The 25,971-nt window shown below is 39.0% G+C and overlaps 1 protein-coding gene across 3 annotated transcripts in view; it reads left to right on the top strand.

Moving 5' to 3' along the window:
* Positions 1–11,444, top strand: part of calcr (calcitonin receptor) — a 112,539-nt gene extending 101,095 nt beyond the window's left edge. For all 3 annotated transcript variants that reach the window (XM_041809261.1, XM_041809262.1, XM_041809260.1), the window contains exon 22: positions 7,157–11,444. In XM_041809261.1, the coding sequence (XP_041665195.1) occupies positions 7,157–7,378 (222 nt within the window). In that variant the 3' untranslated portion in view covers positions 7,379–11,444. The remainder of the gene's footprint in view (positions 1–7,156) is intronic.
* The last annotated feature ends 14,527 nt before the right edge of the window (positions 11,445–25,971 follow it).

The raw sequence follows: 25,971 nt of genomic DNA, 5'->3' as shown, positions 1-25,971 counted from the left end.
AGAGAGCAGCAGATTTAAATACTCAGCATGAAGCGTCTGGCTCAGAGGAACTCACTGTGGAGTCGTGTTTAATACATTCAGACTAAATTTTAAGAAAAGGAAAAAAATAGGTCGGTCATTAGCTCATGAGCAGCTAGAGATCAGCAGTGTCTTAAACCGTGTAAACATGATTTCTAGTAAAAACGTGTCGAGTGCATGTTTAAAGGTTGAGGCCACTGTTTGAGAGATACAAGGTCAACAGACAAGCAAACTATCACCAGGAATGTGAGGGTCTTTCGCTTCATCCACATAATGACCGATTCAGCTCCCCTAATCAGGACATGGGTTTCTGGGGCCGGTTTCAATGCAGTTTTTTAGTTCAAGGCCAAACTACACAGACCTGCCTTGTTTGCTCAATGGAGCCATTGTAAAGTAAGGTCAGCTTAACAAACTGCTTTCATAGTGTATATGTGGCGTTCCACATGGAGGCCTTAGGCCCTGGCTGCTCTTTTGTCTTGTTCTAACAATTAGTGTCATAATTTAGATAATTGGATCATTGTGTGTTAATGTTTGCGGTCATTACAGAGGTACAGAATGAAATGATTAATATTACACTGCTTGTAGCTTGGTTTCTGTTTTTAGGACCTTCATGCTCACCCCACTTACAGTTTGATCAGTCCGACAAAAAGGATTTCTCAATAAATCGGCGAATGGCAAATGAGTGAAGACTGTCCTGTTACTGTTAAGAACAAACAAACAAAGCTGGTCTAGGAGTTATCTGCTGTGGTCGCTGTTTATGAGAACCTCTTTAAGATCTGCTCACTGTGGGTTTATGGTTGCCAGGCTCTTGTGTTGTGTTTGTCAGTGCATTAGGTCGGACTAAGCTGAATGATTCTTCTGCATTATTGCCCAAAGCAAACTTCCCCTCAGGGATAATAAAAGAGAACCTGTTTTCATCACCTTTTTACCCCAACTGGGAAAACACAGATTGCTTTTTTAATTTTCTTTTTCCATTTTGTGTTAAATTTTTAATATTATATTTTTTCTGGGTTTTAATACTGACCAAATACAGACTAGTTGCCAGTTTGGAAGAGGCGAATGGGGATTTAAATAAAGAAATAAATTAACATTAATAACCAGTTGGTGTTTTTATTTCAAAAAACTGAACTGTCCTCAAGACAAATGAACTATTAACACAGTCATCTCCCTTTAGGTCTTTCTGTTGCATTTTGTTGGTGTTTGTTTGTGGAGTATTTCCAAAAAAGTAATTGCAATATAACTGCAGGATCAGAACATGCTAACTTTAGCTCTAGTGTTTAGTTTTTGTCTTTAAGGATGAACTGTTCGGCTGCTTGGAATTATTAAAGGTGTTACCCTAAAATTCCACATACTCAGTGATACATGTGAAGCTCAATCTGGAGCAAATCATTCCCTCTTTGGTAGGGATATCAGAGTTTTCTGATATTTGATGTGCTGTTTCCAGATTTATTCAAGCCAATATTAATATCGATCCCAATATATTTACACATTTTTTATGTAAAAAAACACTAAGTGATTCCACTGCAATGAGAAGTTGAGTCAAGCAGAGCTAAGAGAGGAGCAGGGGAGTTGTTTCATGTTCGGGGTTTCATTCAAATTGTTCAGGACTCACAGTCAGGGTCTCCTCTGACCAAAGTGAGGCCTAATACAGACTTTGGTATGAGGCCCCCTTTACTGCCCCCCCTCCCCATAACTTAAACACACACTATTACAATAATGACAAATACAATATATTTTCACTTCGTAATTTAGCCCAAGATTATTACGTATAGAATAAGTGGCTCTTAGTTACAATCAGGGTGCAAATTATTGAAAAAGAAAAAAATGCATTTTGCAACTGGCCTTTAATCTTTACAGGCATCCTCAAGCCTGTTCCCACCTGATGATTTTTGAGTCTAACCGGTTTGCAGCGTATTTTTTGTGGGGACACAACCGCTGACCTTGGCTTAATTAGCTACTCCTGACATGGATGAATTTCTGACGTAAACACTTGCATAGCGAGAGTAGAGCCATGAGCAGATTTCCATACGTCAGGGCATTTTTCCTGAGTAAACATTTCTCAGATGATCATCAGATGATCCATGAAGGAGATGCATGTGGAGGGGAGAAACTCAAGTCTCAACAGGTAAAAGTCAAAAAACTTCTAAAGGTTTTATCACTACCTGTCCCTCATCGATTTCATCCACAGTCACTGATACCGCACCTGCTGAGGGTCACGTGATTTCTCTGCTGGATTAACATTCCTTTAAGACATGACAAAAACTGGCAAAAAAGAAGAAGACAGGAGTTAGAACTAAACATTCCTGTCTGATCTCATTGTCCTACAATCAAAAACCAAACTGATCAAAGCTCAGACTGACAACGTAGCGTGCAGCTCTTTTCTCACTCTCTCTCTCTTTCTGCGATCGATAAATAAAGTATTTATTCAGGCTCATCAAAAACAGAGACTTTTCCTACATATAAATTAAAAAGATAGTCCTCTGATAATTGATGTATGGGTCTTTAAGATAGAAAATAAAAACACAATCAAGTACTGTATGTTTTACTAGCACCAATAGATTAAAATGACTGGTAGCTGTTACACAAACAAAAAGAGGCAGGGATAAAATGTATTCCCCCCACAGATGAATATTTATCATCAGAAGGGGGGAAATTGTGGGTCAGTCATCTGAGAATCTTAAGTAGGTAGTTTAAATCATAAAGGAATTTCGTTCCAGTCATCTGGCATGAATACTGCATCCTGATTTGTGGTTTCTTTGCATTCTGAATCAGCAGGCAGCCAGGAGGACTCACTTTTTATTTTGTTCAGCTTTTATATCAATGTAGGTGACGACGGGTAGGGAGAGTCAAACGAGGAACAGTGAGGTCTCTCAGGCATTCAGACTTCTGGAGGGTGAAAAGTTTGATGTTGTTGTTGCTCTGAAATTCAAACTTCTTAAGGGTTTCTATCTTAAAGAAAAAGGAGGAAGTAGGTTAGAATGGTTTAGAAAAACAGGAGCAGTTTGTCTTGTTTTTGAGCACATTTTTACTTTGAAAAAAGTAGAGCTTGAAAAGGGATGTTTTATTCTGAAATGGGAATAATATCAGTGTTCATGTCAGGGTTGTGTTAAATGGCTGCAGATGGTTAATGAAGATCACGGACAGATTCTTTGGCATCATATTTAAGTCATGAAGGGCTACTCACAGGGTCCCAAAGTAACCTGCAGCTTGTTTAATTGGATGCACACATTCCTCAAACCCAAGGCTGCAGATAAAATATGCTAACTGTGTTAAAGGTGCAGTGTGTAATATTTAGCCTATTAGCATTTAGCAAAACAAGCTTGGTTAAAATGAAACATAACATTTATAAGTAGATTGATCTAAATTAGTGTTGACATCTGATAACACATTTTTTAAATTTATATTTTAGATTAACTCAGAATAAGCCTTTTATCCATACATAGGGAGGGTCCCCTCCAAGGACGCTGCCATCTTGGATTTTTGCATTTTGCCTGTTTCTATGGCATCATAGAAGGAACCAAATAACAGTTAAGCATGTATTGATTTTTAAACTTCACTGGTTCCCACAGTTATCACCAGAGAAATGAGCACCACACTCCAGAATTGACTGTTAGATGTTTATCGTCCCATTTTTACACACTGTACCTTTAACACCTTTAAATGAGAGGGAAGATTCTGGAACGCTCTATGAGCAGTTGTAGATGACAAAAATAGAATTGTTATATAGCTCAATATAAACAACAGACTCCTTCCCTTTATGAAATGATGATCTGGCCACATGCACCACTTGGCCACATTACAAAAATGTGACTCTGATGTTTGAACTTCCTACCTGGCATCTGTTAATGCAACAGAAACATGAGAGAACCCCATATGCTGCAGCAATCACACTCACAGTGGTTAAAGTCTCTGTTGCTTGGGTTAATGTTGCTGCAAGATGGTGTTTACAAGGGCTCTGCCTTACTCGCCCTGCACCACCACTGCTTATGATCTGCATGTAAATTTGGATGTCTGGTGAGGGATTTCTGGTCAAAGCAGACAAAACTTTGAAGGAATGTTTGTGATGTTCAACTTTTACAACTAGTTAAAATATTATGGAACAAACTTAAACTGTGAAACACTGATTAAACTACATGTGATGGATGCACTAAGATGATTCATGAAATTTCCTCCCTGCTGAATATTCCACTGTCAACTGTAGGTGAGATTATTAGAAAGTGGAAGTGTTTAGAAACAACAGCAACTCAGCAATGAAGCAGGGTCAATGGCTGCTTAGACTCATGGTTGCCAACGCTTTGCTGATTCCATATCTGAAGAGTCCTTCAACTGGCACTGATGTAAGCACAAAACCTGTGTGGCAGCCAGAGCTTCATGAAATGGGTTTCCATGGCGAGCAGCTGCATGCCAGCCTCATGTCACCAAGCCCAGTGCCAAGCGCCAGATAGAGTGGTTTAAAGCATAGTGACCCTGGACTGTGGAGCAGTGGAAAGTGGCAGTCAGATGAGCGAATCTGAGTTTGGTGGATGCTGGGAGAACATCACCTGCCTGATTACATTGTGCTAACTGTGAACTTTGGTGGAGGAGGGATAATGGCATGGGGCTGTTTTTCAGGGTTTGGGCAAGGCCTCTGATCTCCAGTGAAGGCCAATCTTAATGCTTCAGCATAACAAAACATTTTGGACAATGCTATGCTTCCAACTTTGTGGCAACAGTTTGTGGAAGGCCCTTTTCTTTACCAGCTCGACTGTGCACCAGATCACAAAGCAAGGACTATAAAGACATGTTTTGATGAGTTTATTGTGGAAGAACTTGATCGGCCCACACAGAGCCTTGACCTCAACCCCATTAGGCACCTTTTGGGATGAAGTGGAATGTTGATCTTTTCAGATCTAAATGTGGTTCGGTTCTGTTTTAGTGAGAATCAATCATATTTTAATCTAACCCCGAATTTCCATATACAGCGTGCGCGCCGTGCACCGAAGCGCCGCAGGTTTGCTCCGACCGAAAGGCAAGCAACCTCACCCACTGGAAGCGAGTCTAGAGCTTAGCACTGGAAGAGATCACGTGAGAACTGCGAGTTCACGCAGAAATAGTATGTCAACAGCGGACTATTTTACCTTTTGGGGTTACTTTATCATCCTTACCGGTATAAGTCCATGATATTATTGCTTCCGCCATTGAGTGAGTACGTTAAGAAGTTCAAAGGTTAGTGTTTGCTTAAAGGATCTGTGGTTTTATGCAAAATTCTTTGGCTAAATATCTCCAAAAGTTAACTTTTCCTCGTCAATGGCGCCATTGGAGCTCTGTGACCCACTGAGCTCTCAGTGACCCTTTGCTCTCTCTGCAGGATGAGACGTAATGTTGATACAGTGATGATTTATGATCAAGAGTCTGCATTGTGTTTTATTTTGAAAGATCTGGATGGTCTACGCTTGTGACTTCCATGGTTGGTGCTTTCTGAAGGACAGTGAATTTACGACGTTTGGCAGCGGCTGGCACTAAAAATAGACCTGCAGGGTATCTGAAACGAAGCAGAGCGAAGTGCTGCTCCAGGGACTCGCCGCTGCCGGTCTGGAGCGCCGGCTATGGAAATGCTCTGATAGACTACAGAGGGAGCGAAGTGCTCCGCAGTACGATTCTGGCGTTGCGCAGCGCGCACGCTGTATATGGAAATTGGGGGTAAGAGCAAAAAGGTTATCTTTGCTCGGAAAATCAAAACATCTCAACTTACCCAAACCCGAGTGTGGTCTGTATAGTGGCGGAGTTATTTTATTGTGCAGATAAAACAATTTGTAGAAAAAAAGCTTTATTGTTTTTTTGTTTTTTTTTTCCAAACAAAACAATTTCTTTCTTCCCGGTAGAAGATCAGGGGTACACATGGCAGCAGAGTAAGATCAATTTGGCTTATAAGTTACAACATTATAAAAAGTTATTTAAAAGTGGGCCATGCCCTGGTCCTACCAGTCCCACGGCCCATTGGTGTAAATAAAACATTTATCTTAGGATACACAGTAACAATGAATTTCAGTGAAGAGAAGCAAGAAGAGGAGAGGGAAATAGAATTGATTTAATACAGTGGTTCTCAACTGGTGGGTCAGGACCCAAAAGTGGGTCACAGAGCAGTTTTCAGTGGATCATGACAAGGTGAAAAAAAATGATATTGGAAGTCCTGAAGTTCTTGTTGGACATGCATCAATACCTTTTATTTTACCCTGTTTTACTGTTAAATTGGATACATTTCAATGTTTTACTAATTTATCTCCTCTTCTTGCAAATAAATGCAATAAATGAATAAATAAAATTGACACGTAATGATAAGAGGAAATAAAATTTCTGTTTTGTCCCTATTTCTTTTTTTATATCAGGCGCTTTGGTCCAATCATGCTCCAAACTGCAGCATGTTCAATTAACTAAACATGCGTTAACATTTTTTGGAAACATAGGTCATGATCTGTCGAAAGACAGACTGGTGGGTCCTGAGGCTGGACCATTTGAGAACCATTGATTTAATATCTGGTTTCATTTGGTGTTAAATTGCACCACTTTCACTGCCTTTGGCAATTAATTTCCTTTGTACATTAGTTTCTATTTGTAATGAAGCTGATTTGCAGATGAGGGTATAAATTTTAATATTCCCTCATTTACATACATGTAAATGAGACAGGATGCTGTTTGCTGGGCTGAGCAGTTTGCATGTGTTTTTAAAGGTATTTTTGATACTATACTTTTAAAACACGTAATATCACATAAAATCAAGATTAAAAAATTGTTAAACCTCTTAAAAAACAAATTTTCCTATTTTCTAACTGTGCTTTTGTTTCTTAAGAACATATTTTTGACACCCTGGTGTAAAAATGACAAATTACAGGTAAAAAAAAATGTGAATTTGCTACAGCAGATTGCTTTAATCAGAATCTGTGAATGAGGCTGGGAAATCTAACATTTTAGCTATATTTGTTTAAATCTTCGAGGTCCAAATGGTGAAGCGATGCATGTTTAGGTGTGCATAGTGAATTTTAACAACCATGCATTATTACTTAAAGCAAAGATGACATGTTACAGAGGCATGGGTTTAAGCTTGGCATGCCTTGAGATTTTGGTCTTGGTTAAAAAAGCGTTATGTCCTTGTGTTTTCCAGGTGCAGTCAGCTCTAAAGAGACAGTGGATGCAGTACAAAACCCAGTGGGGCCAGAGACGAAAGGACCACTGCTCAATGCGCTCCACGTCCTACACAGCCACCTCCATCACTGAGGTACCTGCTTTCATGTACCACCATGACTGTAACAGCGAACACTTGAACGGGCGCCACACAGAAGACTCTGAACTGGTGGCGCTGAAATCAGGAGAGACATACGCATGAGTCATCGAGTTTCACCAAGGACAACGAGTCCAGGAACAGCCGGAGAAGAGCAACAAAGAAGCAGAATGAGAAAGAAAATAATCCTCAGTGGTAAAACATCAGAGGCTGACACAGGTGTGGTCGGTCCAGGATGATGATACGGGTCTAGAAGGTCATGGTGACAGAGATGGACGGACTCTTCATTCAACTTTCCATGGCTGTTGCAGCTGCTTTTTCAAAAACAGTGATGTCAAGAACTCGTGGCATGAGACCGGCGCCGCTCTCGACAAGTGTCACTTCCTAAAGCTGCTAAACTGTGACGACGACGGAGGTTTGCGCAGGCGTGGAAACAGAAGTAAGGGAGAATGTGTTAACAGCATGTTTCCTGTTTGGAGATGCTGCTGAATGTGATAGAAATAGTGGTAAAAGCTCTGTTAAAATGATGATTTTAAAGGTGAAGAAGAAGAATCCTTCCTGACCTCACCTAAACCAAAGGGTGTCGTTGTTAGTCACAGCTTTGTAGGGGTGTAACACTCAAACAAACATCAACAGACTTCACAAACCTGATCGTACGTGCCATGAAGGAGGTGACCCTCTGTGCTTAAAGCTCTGGAATTGTGTACATAGTGTTTGTTCACCACGTTTCAGTTGAAAACAGTGTTTTTAAAGGATTTAAATTTCTGTTTCTACTCATTTTATTCTTTCTAAGTCTTCAGTATTTGCTAAATGTGTGTCCTGTGATGCTGCACTCCTGACTGCTTTGTAGTTGCTGTAATTGTGCCAAGGCTGAACATCACAGGGCTGAGAAGCAAAAAGAAGCAAAATGCACAACAAGATTTATGAATAAAACTTTTATTTTTTTAGGTTAAACGGCCACAGGAGTTGTTTCACTGTGTGTGTGTCTATTATGCCATCAGGCGTACCAACGATCCCAACAAACAAGCAGCTCTCTCTGAAGTGTAGAAGCTACGCTGTTTGACTTTATTCACATTTTCTTCTCAATTATGATGCCTTTGATGTGTCTTTTTGCTTTTTAAGTTTATATACATATTTATTCATGAACTGTAGCATTTTGTATGAACAAGCATCCAGGGTAAGATGAAACAGTAGAAGCATCACATCCATAATGAGTCTGTCATCTGTTTCATGTTCAGAGAAACGTACGAGTCAGCCCTGCAAACTTGCACAGACAAACAACAATAGTATGGTTGAACAGTTGAGAGAAAAGTGAGTCTAGATAGCCAATACTGAATTTTCAGTGTGAATGCAAACAAAAGGCAAGTCTGCCTTTCCACTGAGTCAGCAGGCAGATGTTTAAAAAGGCATCCTTATTTTTGCAAAGGCCACCAAGGTGTCTAGAAAGACTGTTTTTTTTTTTTTATTTCAGCAAAGGAAGAACAAATACAGTACTGTGAAAAGTACCTGCCCCCATACTGATTTCTTATTTTTTGCACATTTTTCACACTTAAATGTTTCAGATTGTCAAACGCATTTTCATATTAGACAACTATAACCCCCCCAATCATGCCACCATCTAAAGAAAAGATGAGAAACAAAGTCAGTGACATCAATCAGTCTGGAAAGGGCCACAGAGCCATTTCTAAGACTTTGGGACTCAAGTGCACCAAATTGAGGACCATTATCCACAGATGGGGAAGACTTGGAACAGTGGTGAACCTAGCCTAGATTAACTTTAGGACAGACAGGCTGGCCTTAGTTTTACCCGGCACAGAGACATAAAAGAAATAGAAATAGAAATAGAAATAGAGGCAGACAAACCACTCTTGGATTATTCTCCTCTTAATTGTATTTACTTTGTCTTTCCTTTTTTGCTCTCCTCATCCTACCCCTCCTGACCTAAAGTAGACATTGTTTTTAATGATCTTAAAAGCATGCTATGATTTTTTCAGCGGTCAAGTAGTCCTCTACACGAGCTGGCTAATGCCTTTTAAAGAAATCCACAGAATGGACTAAATTGTGCGTTGGTCAGGGAGTTTATTTTCAGAGGACACTGATTCAATTCATGTGTTTGCTCGTTGGGAGTGTTTGAGTTTCATGAGTTCTTCTAATAACTGCACAGCAGGGCAACAGTGATGCATTTGAAATAATTATTTGGCTTCAATGGGACTCAATGGGAAAAATAAAAAATGTGTTTGTTTGAATTAGATGAGATTATGTTAGGTAGATCAGAGCCAACACAGTTTATCTAAGTACAGTCGGTTTTTGTTTTATCCTTTCAAGGAATTTGCAAACATTACCTAAATACACCATCAATTTTTGATATTAGGAATCATTTTAAAAGCATATAATTGATTTCCTGAGATGACATTTTCATTATTTTCTCCTTGATGTTATATTTCTGGGAATGAGTCGGTATCTGTCCAGTGTCCAGTCAGCATTTATGTGATGATTTTTACATTTCCTGTCATTGTTATATGATATAACTTTTGCCAAGAATTGTGTGAGACGTGTAAGACATCAGAGGATTATGATGAAGATGAGGACAGTGTATTCTTCTATGGACCCAGAGAGTGAAGCTAAGAGTAAATTTGCACATGACGTCAGAGAAAATAGGGCTCTAAAGAATGGCTATATGATACATTATCATAGTAATTGTATTGATAATTACAATCGATGTATAATAGGATGCAAAGAACTATTATTAATAGATACATAGAACAAAAAAGAAAAGGTTAAATCCCAAATTCACTGACTTAAAATAACAGTGCATTCAGAAGTAGTTGGACCCCCGTCACATTTTTTTTTAATTCTGTTCAGTTTCAGCCTGATTCTACAATCATTTAAATTCAGTTTTTTTGTCATTCATTTACTCTCAGTTCCCTATCGTGACAAAGTGAAAACAGAGTTTTAGAATTTTTTGCAAATTTGTTAAAAATTGAAAAACAGAAAAGTCACATTGATTTAGGTATTCAGACCCTTTACTTACTACTTAGGTGAAGCTCCTTTGGCAGCATTTACAGCCTTAAGTCTTTTTAATTTGGAGCAACAAGCTCTGCACACCTAGACTGGGAGATTTTCTGCCATTCTTCTTTGGATTGGAAGGAAGTTGGATAGGGACCGTCAGTGGACAGGTATTTTCATGTCTCTACAGAGTTGTTGGAAAGGGTTCAAGCCAGGGCTCTCGCTGGACCACTCGCAAAGTCGTCCTAAGCCACTCCTGTGTTGTCTTGGCTATATGCTTAGAGTCACTGTCACTGTATTGGAAGGTGGACCTTTGGCTCAGCCTGAGGTCCTGAGAGCTGTGGAACAGGTTTTCATCGAGGATATATCTCTACATAGCTCCATTTTGCCTTCCCTCAAACCTGACCAGTCTCTCAGTCCCTGCTGCTGAAAAACACCCCCACAGCATGATGCTGCCACCACCATACTTGAGCAGACCCTGGTTTTATCCAGACATAACATTTTTAATCGAGGCTCAGTTCAATCTTGGTTTTATCAGACCTGAGAGTCTTGGTTCTGTCAGTCTGAGAGTCCTTTGGGTGCTTTTATTCAAATTCCAAGCAGGTTTTCATGTGTTTTGCACTGAGCAGAGGCTTCGATCTAACCACTCTGCCATAAAGACCAGATCAGTGGAAGTCTGCAGTGATGATTCTCCTTCTGGAACTCTGTCCCATCTCCACACAGGATCTCTGGAGCTCAATCAGTGTCAAGTTCTTTAGGGTTACACTGCAGGAGGAGGCAAGAGATGACACATGACGACCTTATTCTTTGTTTTTTTTATTTATTTATTTATTTATAATTTACTGTGTTTGGAAGTCTTCATTCAGAATAGAACAGGTCAAAAACCTGAACAAAAAATGGAAATTGCAACATTATTTCACATAATTCAATGAAAAAAAAAACACAAAATGAAATAAAAATCCAATATAATAATTACCTCTTTACTAAATCAGTCAATTTTCAATTAGACCTTCAATTTTCAATTTTCAAATCAATTTTCAGTTTAAATAAATTGCAATTAACTTAATCAATGTTTTTATATCCAAACAAATATTGTTATTGAACTTTAAGTCAATTTGTCAAATTTTTAAGAATTTATTTTTATCAAAAGTATGTATTAGAAACAGATGTGCCTTTTTTGAATTTAATTCATTCATCAGTTATTTTGAAACAATAATGTCATTATTTCTAGCTGTTTTAATCTGAGAAACAAATGAATCAAAGCTCTTAATTTACATTTATAAGCAATTTTTTAGCATTTAATTCTAATTATTAATTTATCTATCTACTGCTTGGTAATGTTTGAATTAATCTTATACTCAGAAAGTGAAAAAAATATTAGTAATAAATCTAAAGGTCACTTTATTAATTAATAGGCTTAATCAGGTTTTGAACATATAAATCACATTTATATATTGATAAAATCTTAAACACCACATTTAACCCACAATTTAATGGCTAATTTAACTTAAATTTAAGTAATAGGACAGAAATTAGACATTCTTTGACATCAGGTTCTTGGTCACCTCTCTTGCTAAAGCCCTTCTCTCCTAAATGCTCAGTTTGTCCAGGCCACCGGCTCTTGGAAGAGTCCTGGTTGCTCCAAACTTCTTCCATTTGAGAATTATGGAGGCCACCGTGCTCTTGAACCTTCAGTGCAGCAGAATATTTTCTGTAGCCTTCCCCAGACCTGTGCCTGTCAACAATCCTGTCTCTGAGCGCTGCAGGCAGTTCCTCTGACCTCATGGCTTGGTTTTCGCTTTGATGTGCATCGTCAGCTTTGAGACCTTCTAGATGTGTGCCTTTCCAAATCATGTCCAGTCAGTTTAATTTAGCACAGGAGGACTCCAATCAAGGTGCAGAAACATCTCAGCAAATATCCAGAGAAACAGAAAGAACCTGAGCTGAGTGTACAGTGTTGCTGTAAAGGGTCTGAATGCTTTTGTCAGTGTGATATTTCAGGTCCTGTCTTTTTATTATATTTGCAAAAAACTCTGAAAATCTGATTTTACTTTGTCATGATGGGGTACTGAGTGTAGCAACATAATAAACTGAATACTTTCTAAATGAACTGTAATTTGATCTGTTTTTATATTTCACATGTGCAGCTGGTAAAGCTTAAAAGCAGTCACTGTTATATAAGAGTTACATCCTTTAAAGTCCAGATATTTGGTCATTTAGCAACATTATTAATAGATGAATGTTTGTATTTAGAAAGGAAAATAAAGTAAGAGACTGACAATCACTATGAGGAAGTTTTATCTTCATCCTAACATGACAGAGTGTTTGATATGAGACGTAAAGTAGCATATACAGTATTATTTATATTGAGTATGAAACCCACCCTCCTCTTTAACATTGGTTTGTTTGGGATGCGGTGCACACTGTAAGACGCATTTTATTCTTTATTTTCAGAAGGCTTCTGTATATTTTGTATGTTTATTCCTGTGTAAATACAGCTGTCACTGTGTATATAATAGATTTTTGCACTGTGAATTACTCCAACACTTATTTTTGTATCTTTCCTGTCATTCTCATGTTTGTGTCCTTCTCCCCCCTCAGCTCAGACCAGAATCATCTCAAAGCTGACAAAAAGAAAACATTCCTTTTGTAAAAGCCAAACTGATTGGTGTTTTTTTTTATAAAAGCTCTTCAGCAAAAACATAATTCATCTTTGTTGTTGCTCTTTATTTCCTGAGCAGAAGGAAGATAAAAGTTTACACTAAAATGGACAATTTGCAGCCATTACATGGAATAAAAGCACCTTTTTATTCTAATTTATAATGTTTTAAAGTGAATCCAAAGGGAGAGAAAAGTCTCTCCAGCCACATCTGCGCAAACTTTTTTTTCCCTGGCAATTTTCTTTTAACAATCTCTGATGATTCAGCAGCATTTTCTGGCCAACACTATTCTTGTCAATGTTTCAGGGTTGAGAGATTTCTTATAATGAGTGTGCCGGGAAAACAAAGAAGTCGAACTTCATTTTGTGTCTTTGGGATCCCTCGGGCCTTGGCAGTGCCATAAAGAAACTTTTTTATACTGAAGGTTCAGATGAAAACACAAACCAGCACCCGATGTGTGAAATAGGAAAAAATTGAGTGACATGGCTGCTAACATTCATGACAAATGAAGATTATAATCGGCTGAATTCTCCTCTTTATACGGCTTTTACAGCTTTCCTGCAGATAGCTACTGTATAATATGTAATTTCAAGCTCTGCTGAATCCTAATGCTACAGCTAGAAGAAGACGTGCTGTCGTCCTGCAGAAGATGATGCAGTCAGACACATATGAAGCCTCTTTGTCATTCTTCTGCTCAATATTGTTCCCGTGCAGCAGCATAGCAACAAATCCATCAATGCAAAGTCTGAAAGTGTATGCAAACGAGGACAGAGATGGAGGAGATGTGCAGTAATGGAGATGAAGTGGCACTGAAATCTTCCTAGATCTTGAGGAATGGGCGTTAATTCAATAGATTTAACAGAATGAAAACAGAAAGTGAGGGAAAAAAGAAAAACGTGTCAGAAGGTGGCGGCAGGGATTTATGTCATATCTTAATCTGGTGGTCAAAAATGGCTCAAGGTCTCTTAAAAAGGTATTGAAGTGGATGGTCAGATTTCCTGTCCACTTCTATTCAAGGTCAAAATCATGCCAATTCAATCCAGATGAAGTGTTCTTACTGTGCAGAGGGTCCTCTTTTCACCTGCATTGGTTGTAATTTAGAGAACAATTACAGCATGGCCTTTTTTTCAACAGGCACAATGATGGTGGAGCAAGGACGGGTTTTTCTCTCTTTAGTTACACATGAAGACTCGATTCTCTAGCAGCTCAGCCTTCTTTTCTCTGGACACAATATACCAGAGCGCTAAAGCCTGCTGCACACACCAACAGCTCGGCTCACAGTCACGCTTCATCAGCAAGTCTGCCACCAGCACAAAGTGACCAAAGATCACCACTACATGACTGCAGATTCTCGTGGTTAACAAGAAGGCCAGACAGGAGGCAGGCGATATCGTGATGAATTACAAATGTGTTTGTATAAATTCACACAAGTTAAATAATTCTATGGAAGCCCATTTCCACCATTATAAAAGAAAAATGTTGAAACTGAGGCAATAAAAAAAGGAATCGTAAAAAAGTCATAATTATGAGAGAAAAATTGAAGTTATGAGACAAAGAGTTATTATGAGATAAAAAGTCATAATTATGAGATAAAAGTCATAATTTTGAGATGAAAGTCAAAATTATGTGATTAAAAAGTCATGATTATGAGGTCAAAAGTTGAAATTATGAAATAATTAAGTATTAATTATGAGCTAAAAATTTAAAATTACGAGACAAAAAGTCATAATTATGAGATACAAAGTCATAATTATGACTATGATCATTTCTATCTTTTAATCTCATAATTTGGACTTTGTATCTCATAATTATGACTTTTTATTTCTTAATTTTGACTTTTTATCTCATAATTCTCTTTTTTAATTTTTATTTATTTATTTATTTATTCATTTATTTATTTATCTATTTTTGCAAGAGTTGCCTTACTTTCATTTGGCAGAAATGGGCTTCCATATAATTCTACTGACTTTGTTTTTTGAAAATGAACAATAGAAGCAACTGTTTTTATTTCCAATATAACCAAAGGAAAATTGCTGTGTTATCTTATCCATAAGTCATATATATTCTTTTCCCACTCTGCACATTTCTAGAGAGTGAATTATTTCTTTCAGAGACCAATCATAAACCCACAGTTTAGACAGCAGTAGTGAGGAAAAAGTGACTTGTAGCTTAAAAGCTTGCAAATAATGAAAAATACAATTGAAGCAGACGAGTATAGAACTTCAGACAACTTGGTTACAGGGGTGCTAATAAAAAAAGTAGCAGCTGGGTTTGGAGCTTTTGTTGCAGCCTTTTTAAATTTATTGTTAATCTTTTATAACTCAAAGAGAAACAAAGTGATGTCCATGATAAATTATTGAATATGACAGGGTAAAGAAGAAGATTTATGAGAAGTAGATTAAGAATTAACCAGAAAAGGAGATTTTATACAGCTTTAAAGGGATATTTCAGTATTTTTAAAGCTGAGCCATATGAGGTATATAGCATTAGTAGTGGCATTAGCGATTTCAGTGAGCATTGCTCCTTTAAAGGGATATTTCAGGATTTTTGAAGTTGGATTATATGAGGTACTTGGTTGTAGTAGGGGCATTAGCCTCTAGTGATTTCTGTGAAAGCTGATCCTGTGGTTATTGCAAGTTCAGAGAGATCCGGCTCAATGTGGCTTTAGATGGGAACATTTTATCCACGTAGTTTAACTAGTTTACAAAAACTGGGCCAATGAAATATGTTGGCTCGCCTGTACGCTGTATCCAAAATGAAAAAAAGCACTTCACTTCTCCCAGAAAAACCCCTCTGTGTCAGGCAATAATTTACAATGCAGTTTTCACCATTTTGCCTCCTTCCACCGCTCACTGATCCTCTGATCAGCTGTGTGGATCTGCAGACTTCTACTGGGATGATAAAACCACACCAAGCTGGAACAAAGATAATATGAGACAAATATGAGCTTGTCTTAAAGGGGTAAGATATTTGACCTTTAAAGGAGCAATGCTCACTAAAATTACTGGAGGCTAATGTCACTTCTACTGCTACGTAGGTACCTCATACAAAATGACTGCAAAAACACTGAAATATCCCTTTAAGTGAGTGACTGATATGCAAGATCAGTACAAGAAGGTACCCCTGTGTTAGAAACTAAATATCTAATTAACTAGACTACCATGAACATGGGTAGTACACAATAGTATCAGGATCATGCATGAAGAAAAAGTGAGAGGAGGAAATACAATCACCAGCCATTTTATTAGGTACACCTGTTCAGTTGCTTGTTAATACGAAGAGCTAATCAGCCAATCACATTCAAGAGCCATAGTCAAGAGCAGTGGTTCTCAACTGGTCAATATCCACTAGTCTCTCTTATGACAAATCGCAACCCAAATTTACAAATATTTTCACCAATGCAGGTTTGGTTAATTTTATATGTTGCAGTTTGGAGCTTGTTTAGAGCAAATATATGATAGAAGAAAGAGGTGGGACAAAACTGACACGTTTTGCAACCCCTTTCTCTATCGTTACGAGTAAATTTTTCCAACTTTGCAGTGATCTTGAGAAATTACTTCATTATCATGTGAAAAGCAGCTTTTCTCATTGCAAAAAAGGATATAAATGAGTTTAAATTTGAGGAAACGTTTAAATTTGCCCAATCTCACAGTAGAACAGGGTAAATGCATGTCCACTAGGGACTTCAGTACTTCATAAACTTCTTGCATCTATTTTTTTTTTTGCAGACACGCATTCGAGATCCACTGAAAACTGCGACCCACTTTTGGGTTTTGACCTGCCAGTTGAGAACCACTGGTCGAGCCAACTTGCTGAAGAAAAAGGGATTTAAGTGACTTTGATCTACTGGGATTTTCAAGCACAGCCATTTCTAGGGTTTACAGAATATGGTCAGAAAAAGGGAAAATATACGATTAATGGCAGTTGTGTGGATGGAAATGCCTTGTTGATGTGGTGCTATCATGTCAATATGGATTAAAATCTCTGAGGAATGTTTCCAACACCTTGTTGAAACTATGTGATGAAGAATTAAGGCAGTTCTTAAGGCAAAAAGGCGGTCCAACCCAATACTAGTAAGGTGTACCTAATAAAGTGGCCAGTGAGGGTAGATCAATCTCAGCAGTTCTTTAGTCTTCATCCAAATCTACTAAAGTAAACCCTGCAGTGTTAAACTATGTCCTAAGAGAGATTTCAGGACAATGCATCCAGTAGTTTCCGAAATCATTAAACAGGAAGTCAGTGGCAGCCTCTGAAACCTCCCAAATGCCTGAAGAAAATCTGAAACCTTCCTGGGAGCTGCCTGTAAAGTGTTTCCTCATGCTTTTCTTTTCCTGTTTCCTGTTTTTGTTGGTGTCTCACAAAATTAGAGAGATGTCATAAACCCTGGATTTAAATGTGTGTGGGCACATGCAGTTCCATGCTGTGTATGAATGGGAGCATGCATATGCCTGCATGTGGCTGCCAGTTATAGCATTTTCATCATAATACGAGAGAAAGGGACCCCCGCTGTGTTCAATGCAGCTGCCTCAAAGAAAATAAATCAAACCATCAGAATCTGTTCTCACACGGGGACCAATCTGCAGCGTGGTCTCATGAGAGATGGGACTTCTGAGTCGTGATTGGATTTAACAGTGCAGCCTGCATTCAGCCGCAACCCTTTTACAGCGGGGGTTACGCTTCACGCAAGAGAAGAAGAATATGGAAATGAAGATGAAAAAAAAACTGATTTTACACTTATTAACTTATGATTATCCTTAGAAGTATTAAATGACTAATTTCAAACACCCTGTCATCGTTGTGCTCCGTGTTTTCAGCCTCATCCATCCCACATTTTGGCGGCCAAGTCAATTTACCCACAAAGCAGCAGAACAATCAAGAATTTTATTGGATTTTGAAATTGCACTTGCTGTTTGCCTCTTCAGGAAATTAGCATCACCCAGACAGCAGCCTGCAGAGAGAGGAGGAGAGATTACCTAATAAAGTAACTCCTCCTTCAGGATTACAATGCAACACTCATAAATTATAATCTTAAATGAGCTCTGAGTTTGATGTTTTATTGGAGAATAATGCATGCTGTGTGATAATCATCTAGTCTTGATATAAACCCTTTGAAATCAGGAGCATAAGTGTTGAATCCATGGCCTGAAGCGGAGGACTGATCCACTTGTGTGCAGCAGATGAGAGAGGAAAGAGAATGAATATTTACAGGAAGTGTATTTTTCTGATCTTATCGGGTTAAGAGCAGCACTTATGGAGAATTCATCGACATGTGCTGAAGGCTGCCGCTCATAACTCAGCATCTGACCTCAGTGAAGTTATGCTGTTTGAAAAGAAATCCTCAAAGACAAGAGTGGAGAGTCCAACACCTCCTGATGAAGCTTTTCTTTATGCTGTATTTGTTCTGGAAGCAGAGGTGAGCCTGTCAGTGGAAGGATGAGCTCTCCATTTGTCTAACAGTGCACGTTCTTTTATTACATGCTAATGGGATTTATGAGACACATTATCAATAATGAGAACCCTTGATAGACAACATGTTGCTGACACAGGGCTCTCCGCAAGACTAAACTCCTTTAAGCCTTATTATACTAATCTCTGCTTCCCTGAACAAACACAACAATGATCCCAAAAAAGTTGGGATGCTGTGTCAAATGTAAACAAAACAATGCAATGATTTGCAACAGTAGAACATAAACAACATATCAGATGTTGAAACTGAGACATTTTACCGTTTGTGATTTCTGAAATAGTGAGCCAATGCAGGGTGGTTTCTAGCTTTGTGGGGGCCCCATGCAAGATGCTGTTTGGGGGCCCCTAGTTTGCCAAACTAAGATAGAGAGACTTCTAATCCTTTGGATCAGTGTTTCCCAACCTGGGGTCCAGGGTCTCTTAGGGGAAGCACCCAAGACATTTAAACACTCAGAAACTTAAAGTTTTCAAAATGATACATAAAGGCAAAAAATTGCAAGGCACTAAACTGAAACCAGTGGTTGGACGTTCAAATTTTTGACTTAATTTTGAAATCATGATAAGAAATAGAGCGTACAATGGCAGAGAAAATAAAGAAAATCCAGTCATTTCAATAGAAAAAGTCTAAATTGTTTTGGAAAAAACCCACTATTTTTAAGATTAGTTGTATATTTACAAGAAAACAAACTCAGAATTTCAGAGTTTAAAAAGTCATTAATTTATAAGGAAACCTTAAAATGTCTTCGTTTATAAAAAATCTCAAAATGATAAATCTACACCAATATAAGGTCAACTTTACTTTTGGGATTTATAATTTTTTTTCAAATCGATGTTTTGGTTCACAGACATTTACGAATTTTAGGTCTTTTTTTTAAATTAACAACATTTAAACTTGCTAATTTCAAATTGTTTCTTGAAAATTAACAAATGATTTTCATTTATCTAAAATGTTTAATCAAACAAAAGGCCATAAAGTCCAAACAAGTCCTCTTACCAAAATCAAACAAGCCAACTAAAAAAAAAAAACACACACACACACACACACACACAAACACAAAAAGCACATGGAGAATATCCCACTGAAGACAGGAGGAAACACTGGAGGCCAAAAGACAACAAACTGACAAAGACAAACACAAACTAACCCCTAAAATACACCAGATATGTCTCCGGTCCATCACAGCTGTGCTGCAGTTTGACTGCGTGCCCCTCCGTCTGTCAACACCGACCGACTGCAGTATGGAGCTGCACCATTGGACTGCTAGACCCACAAGACCGGGGGGGTTTCATTACAGTCACAGAATCACACCTGGCAGTGCGAGTAGAAAATACTGAAGCACTATAAAACATAACAAACACATGCAAAGCTAATGTTCTGAACTGCAGGAGTAGGATGAACTTGCTTGGATTTGTCTCTGTTTTGTCCTTTCATGTGAATTTTATGAGTCACTACCCTTTTATAAATAAATGTGCTTCCTCTTACTCCTCTGACCTCTTGACTACGGGCTCTGCTACGTCCCATTATGACGTTTTGTTGATGTAGTGAAAGGAAATATGCATTTGTCTGGTGTCAGAACTGAGTATTTCATTCTGAAATTTTAACAGGTACTTTAATTTGGTTTCGACGACACTTCCTGCCCCATTCGATCTGCACAGTGCTGAATTTATGCGCAGGGCTCTGGCACAAATAAAAGTCCAGCGTATCTGCTGCAGAGGGCTCAGGACTCCCGGAGTTTTTTGCAATCATGACTGACCTAAAACAGAAAACGTTGAGTCTGATTTAATGTCAAACAGTGTATGCAAACCTGGTTTCAACTGTATATTAATATAAATGAGTAAGTACTATAAGGAAGGGAATAATGAGTATTTATAAAATCAGAACTCAAACATGTTTAACATTTATAAGGCATTAATAAAGCATTAATAAAACATCATTATCCTATAAGAGTCAATCAGTAACTACACACTTCCAGCATTAATAAAGCGTCTATAAAGTATTAGTCAATTCTGCATAATACATAAAGATTACTCTTTTCTATGGCATTCACAAATACAACATTAGTATCCCGTACTCTAAAGCCTAAAACACACAGGCGGCATCCAATGCATGTCCAAATTATTACCCCAATTTCTACGAACAAGCCCACACCTGCAGCAGCGACATGCATGACATTCATGACATGCAGCCCAGCTGGCTGCCACTTTGGCTGCTGTAGTAGCAGCTCTATTTGGGAGCAGAAAAAAAGAGATGTTGCACCATCTTTTGTTCACGGTTAGAATAGATGGGAGCCAACAGCAAAAGGCCTCTTCTCCTATTGTTTTTTCACTACCTGGTGAGGTGGGAAGGTGAGCCCTGAGCTCCAGTATCAAGCACCGGAGATGCACTGCTGTCCGAGTGTTAGGGACGGCAACTGAGGCACATCATAGGACGTGATGCTGGTGTGTTATGAGCTGAGCTGAACTGCTTTACCAAATATAGTTCTATAAACTTGGTTAAAAAGCAAATACCACGCTTTACCATATGCCATTTCCACCTAACGTATATAGGCATCCACCATGAACAAATGTCTTCTTTGCTCTAAACTTTCCCCAATGCAACCAGGTTATCACTGCAATCAGCTTATTTTTTAAAAAATGATGCAAATGTGAATGATATGCCATCTTGCACACATTTTGTTGCATGTTTTGATGTCAGAAGGCAATTTGGAGCCTCTTAGTGTACAGCAGACCAATCACCTTTTCTTTGATAATAATCCATTTTGCATCAAATTGCAACCCCAACATTAAAAGGGCAATAAATCTGACACAACTACTACTGCAAATAACTACTGGTAATATCACACATGTGCAATTTTCACAGTCTACAGGAGATCCTCTGCTTTTTTTGGGGGATTAAACACAAGAAATTACATAACACCCCTTAACCAAGATGCAACAGAAAATAGATTTGTACAGGTATGATCTAAGTTTAAAATCCTGGTGTCATACTAGAGAGCCCTTTTCAGTAAAAGTAAGCCAGTGAAACAATCTATAACTCTTTTTTAAAATGATCAGAGTGGAAGAGTCCTTAAAGAGTTTTCTGTATTGAGAATAATTTGATGTAAATTTACTCTGACAGACATCGTTAACTTTAATCACATCCCCTGTTGAGTGAATCTAAAAAGTTTGCCGGCCTCTTAGACTTCACAGAACAGCTGAATGAAGCAGACTGTAAAACAGGGTGTTAGAAGACAGAAAGAATAACTATGCTGTACAAAACTTCCCCAAACTGATGCTTAGTCAGCCCTAAAAAATGCCCGATCCCATGGCTACAAAGTGAGCATTCATCAACTCTGAGCCGCAGATTTCAACATTCACTGTGCAGAAACACGGACCTGCACCAGCATCGTAATTCTTTGACACACAGAGCTCAAAGTGACACAGCCCAGAAACCAAAGCGCTTAAAGTTAAAGGACCGCAGAGCCTCGTTAAATGCCAGGTTAGCAGCCAAAGCTTTCCTCTCGATCCAAATGCTGTGCACTTGGATTTTCCACGCTACTCAAAGCATTTTATGAGCGGTCCCAGCACAGCAGGAGAAGCACTAACTGCTTTCTGTTATACTTCCCCTGCAGCGATAATTCCAGTGAGGTTTGAGAGATACAGCTTTAAGAGGCAGGTCATTGATGTTCTAACAATTGCTGCATGCTTTTGTTCTCATGCTTTGACTCAAAGAAAAGGAGGACATGTTTGCATTGGACCGTTTTTAAATACGTTCAGTAGGCTTCACCAACAAGACCTCCACATCTGCTGCAGGCCTGACTGAGCTTCTCAGACTATTGTAGAACAGGGAAACCCTCTGGGTTGTATGTACAGTTTGAGGAATGCTCAGATGCAAACCTGGGGGAATTCCTCGAGGTTGCAGAATAACTGTGCCGTAGACCAAACTTTTCAGCACTACACCCCAAAAATAACAGCATCAGAGATCAGAGACCCCTAGCTTGAGGGGGATAAAGTGCATGATTAAAAAGCATCATGTACAATATTTTCATTTTAGGTTGTTTTTATAACTTACATTTAAGCACAAATATCACTTGATAACTATGTTTGATTTTAAACTGAATTTTCTTTTTTACAATAATATATCAAATGCATGGTTATAAATCATATTAAATTTCTTTGTTTTTTGGAAAGCATCCCGCATCCCTTTACCGTCTTGTGACCACCCTGAGGTCCCAACCCCCACTTTGGGAACCATTGCCTTAGACCTGGTTCTCAAGTGGTGGGACTGGGACACAAAAGTGTGCCTGGAAAAACCTGTGGCCTAAAGTCCACGATGTATGGAAAGTCCAAGCAGACATTTTTTTACTCTGTATATTTTGGTTGTATTCACAAGACCAGAACTTATTTAAGTCTTCCTCTGGGGGACACAGAACAGGTTTAAATATTTTGCCACGGTTGCTGTGATTATTGACTACTGCCTTCCTGCCTTAAGACCCTAGAACCCTGATGTAAACAAACACAGTTAACAGATAGCATTGAAGTAGCAGCACAGTCAATCTGATTCTGATCTACAAAATACAGATGAAGCTGCACGTAGGCTTAAACTTGCATATCACCACTCAGACCTCAGGAATGTGTACGTTAACCTGAATAAGAAGCAAAGGCTAGCACCGCTAACATTAGCTACATGCACTGACCTCATTTACATACTCTGAATGGACAAAAGTATTCAGTTATTCCTGAATTCTGGTGTTCCAATCAAACCTGTTCCCACACTTCATGCAGTCTCCATTTTCAAACATTTATAATTAAAAACAGGTCGTTCAAGAGCTCAATGACTTCCAGCATAGTACAGTGATGGATGCCACCTTTGCATTAAGACAGTTAGTGCAACTTCATCCCTGCTAAATATTCCACAGTCAACTGTAAGTGATATTATTAGAAAGTGTAAGCATTCAGGAACAACAGCAACTGAGCCAGGAAGCAGAAGACCCTTTTAAATCTCAGAGACATAGCTGACGATTTAATGTGAGCAGAAAACTGTGCTGCAGAGCTTTATGAGTGGGTTTACATGGCCGTGCAGCTGCATGCAAGCCTAACATCACCAAATCCAACACCAAGCATCGGATAAAGGGGTGTAAAGCCCACTGACACTGGACTGTGGAGCAGTGGAAACTTGTTCTTTGGAATGATGAGTCACACTTCTCTGTCTGCCAGGAGAACATCATGTGCCTGACTGTAATGTGCCAACAGTAAAGTTTAGTTGAGGAGGAGGGAGATTAATGTGAGCCAAGACATTTTGGACAATGCTATGCTTCCAACTTTGTGGCAACAGTTCGGAAAAGGCCCTGTTCTGTTCCAACATGACTGTGCTCCAGTGCACAAAGGGAGGAAATTAAAGTCATGGTTTGATGAGTTTGGTGTGGATGAACACAGAGCCCTGACCTCAACACCATTGAGGACCTCTTGGATGAACTGGAGCAGAGATTGCGAGCCAGGCCTTCTGGACCAACATCACTGCCTGACCTCATAAATGCTCTGCAGAATGAATGGGCTCAAATTCCCACTGAAACACCCCAAAATCTAGTGGAAAGCCTTCCCAGAAGAGTGGAGGTTGTTATGGCTGCAAAAAGGGGCCAACTCCATATCAAAGTATTAATACATTATCACTACAGTCCCTGTTGGTTTGATGGTCAGACAGCCTATAGAACCTGTAAACAGAGATTATTGCATGGAGAAAGATGAACAAGCCATGCCTTCTCATCTGAAAAAGAGACCCTGGTGGTTATCCTGATACTTGAAGACGCCTCATGTTCTCAGCCTATGAGTCACACTTTAAAAAAGTGTGTTTCCCCTCAGGGCTTTACCAGCGCAGCAGGTCAGAGGAGGACATGCAGACACTTTCCACCCTCAGATAAAGCATTGTTTAGTGTCATTCAAAGCAGCCTGTGGCAAGCTAGCAGCTACACTCTGCGTCTCACCTATCAGGTTTAAATCATGCCCAGATAGCACCAATCTGTCTCACTCCAGAGGTCCTAAAATATCCGCCAGAGTAGAAGATGAACATCAGTGAGTGCCATACACACTATCAAGCATGAAAAATAAAAGTGAGACATGATAGGCGAGAATATCCCGAAGCGTTTGTACGGACACTGGAGATTGAATTCTGTTGAGAGGAAGCAAAGTGACAGAGATAAAGCTGAACAGGATCAGATTTTTCTCTTATTTATAAAACTCTTCTCTTGTATTTTACCTAAATAGTGCAATTGTTTGTGTGCATGTGAGAAATGTACTCACACAAAGAGCCTGACAGGATAATAAATTCTTAATTTAGAAGATGGATGGGTAGAGGAAGGCGGAAACAGAAACAAAGATAAAGAAGGAAGTGGAATATTTAGAGCAGAAGGTAAACAAGGTTTCTCCTCTCTGCCCTGTGAACTTCAAAGGCACTGAACCCGGTAGAAGTATTTTAGTAATTGGGAGAAATTCAAGCGCATGCACAAGACAGATGCATAATGTATCCGCAGCACTAAGTTCAAACCTGGAGATAATCCAAAGGTTAATTTGAATATGTAAATGCAGCCGGCTGAAGCCCAGGTGGGATTGGACGGGTTGATTTCTCTGAAGCAGGTCTGTCTGTAGATTCTATCATCCTCAGCATGTCCACAGGGAGATCAACAAAAACCTGTCAGAGCTCAGTGAGCCGACGCCGCGTGTAAGCCTCATTCCCTGAGTGCACATCTAAAACCTGCAGGATTATCAACATCAGGATCAAAAATGGTAGGAACAGCACATGAAACAGACGATCAGGAGGGTTGGTGGTCATCCTGATCAAAGAGCCTTCAGGCAGATGTAAGAGTGAGAAAAAGAGGGTGACAGGAGCACCGAGGGGTGTAGAACATCAACTACAATGTTTAAAGGATTGGACAGATGTGGCATGCCAAAAGGAAAACCCCTGTTGGCTGATGACTTATCTTTAAAACTGAAAGTTCACCTGAGACCTTTGAAACAGCATGCACGCTTATACAAGTCAGTCAAAATGAAAGATAAAAGCTTTTGTAGTAAATAATCTATTTATAAAATAAGATGCATGTGAAAATGCTCTGCACTGTGGTCTCAATTACTACCTGGTTTGATTAGCAATACAAAAATAGCATAGGAGCCCTTTTAACACCAAAAATATGAGAATAAAATGACAAACTGGAAAGAGCCAGTGATGGTTAGTAACTGTTAGAAGCAACCTATTCTACAGGTGCAACTTAAAACATTCATTTTAACAACTTACAGCTCATAAAAATCAAGAATCTTATATATCAGAATATTACAGAAAGAACAATTCAAACATTAATTTACAGCAGTGAAGGGTCTCCAATTCTGTTTGTGATTTTCAGGGACAGGGTCTCAAGGCGCACCCTGGGACCTCCAGCAAGCACTGGGATGGTTTGTGGCTGAGTGCAAAGCAGTCAGGATGAGGGTTGGCACCTCCAAGTCCAAAGCTGTGGATCTCTGCCAAGAAAAGGGGGGTTGCTCCCTCTGGGTGAGGAGAGTGTCTTTGTCCCAAGTGAAGGTGTTCAATTACCTCGGGGT

This window comes from Cheilinus undulatus, linkage group 16 (genome assembly GCF_018320785.1).
Source record: "Cheilinus undulatus linkage group 16, ASM1832078v1, whole genome shotgun sequence".
NCBI classification, from domain to species: Eukaryota; Metazoa; Chordata; class Actinopteri; order Labriformes; family Labridae; genus Cheilinus; species Cheilinus undulatus.
This window is presented reverse-complemented; position numbering and strand designations above follow the sequence as displayed.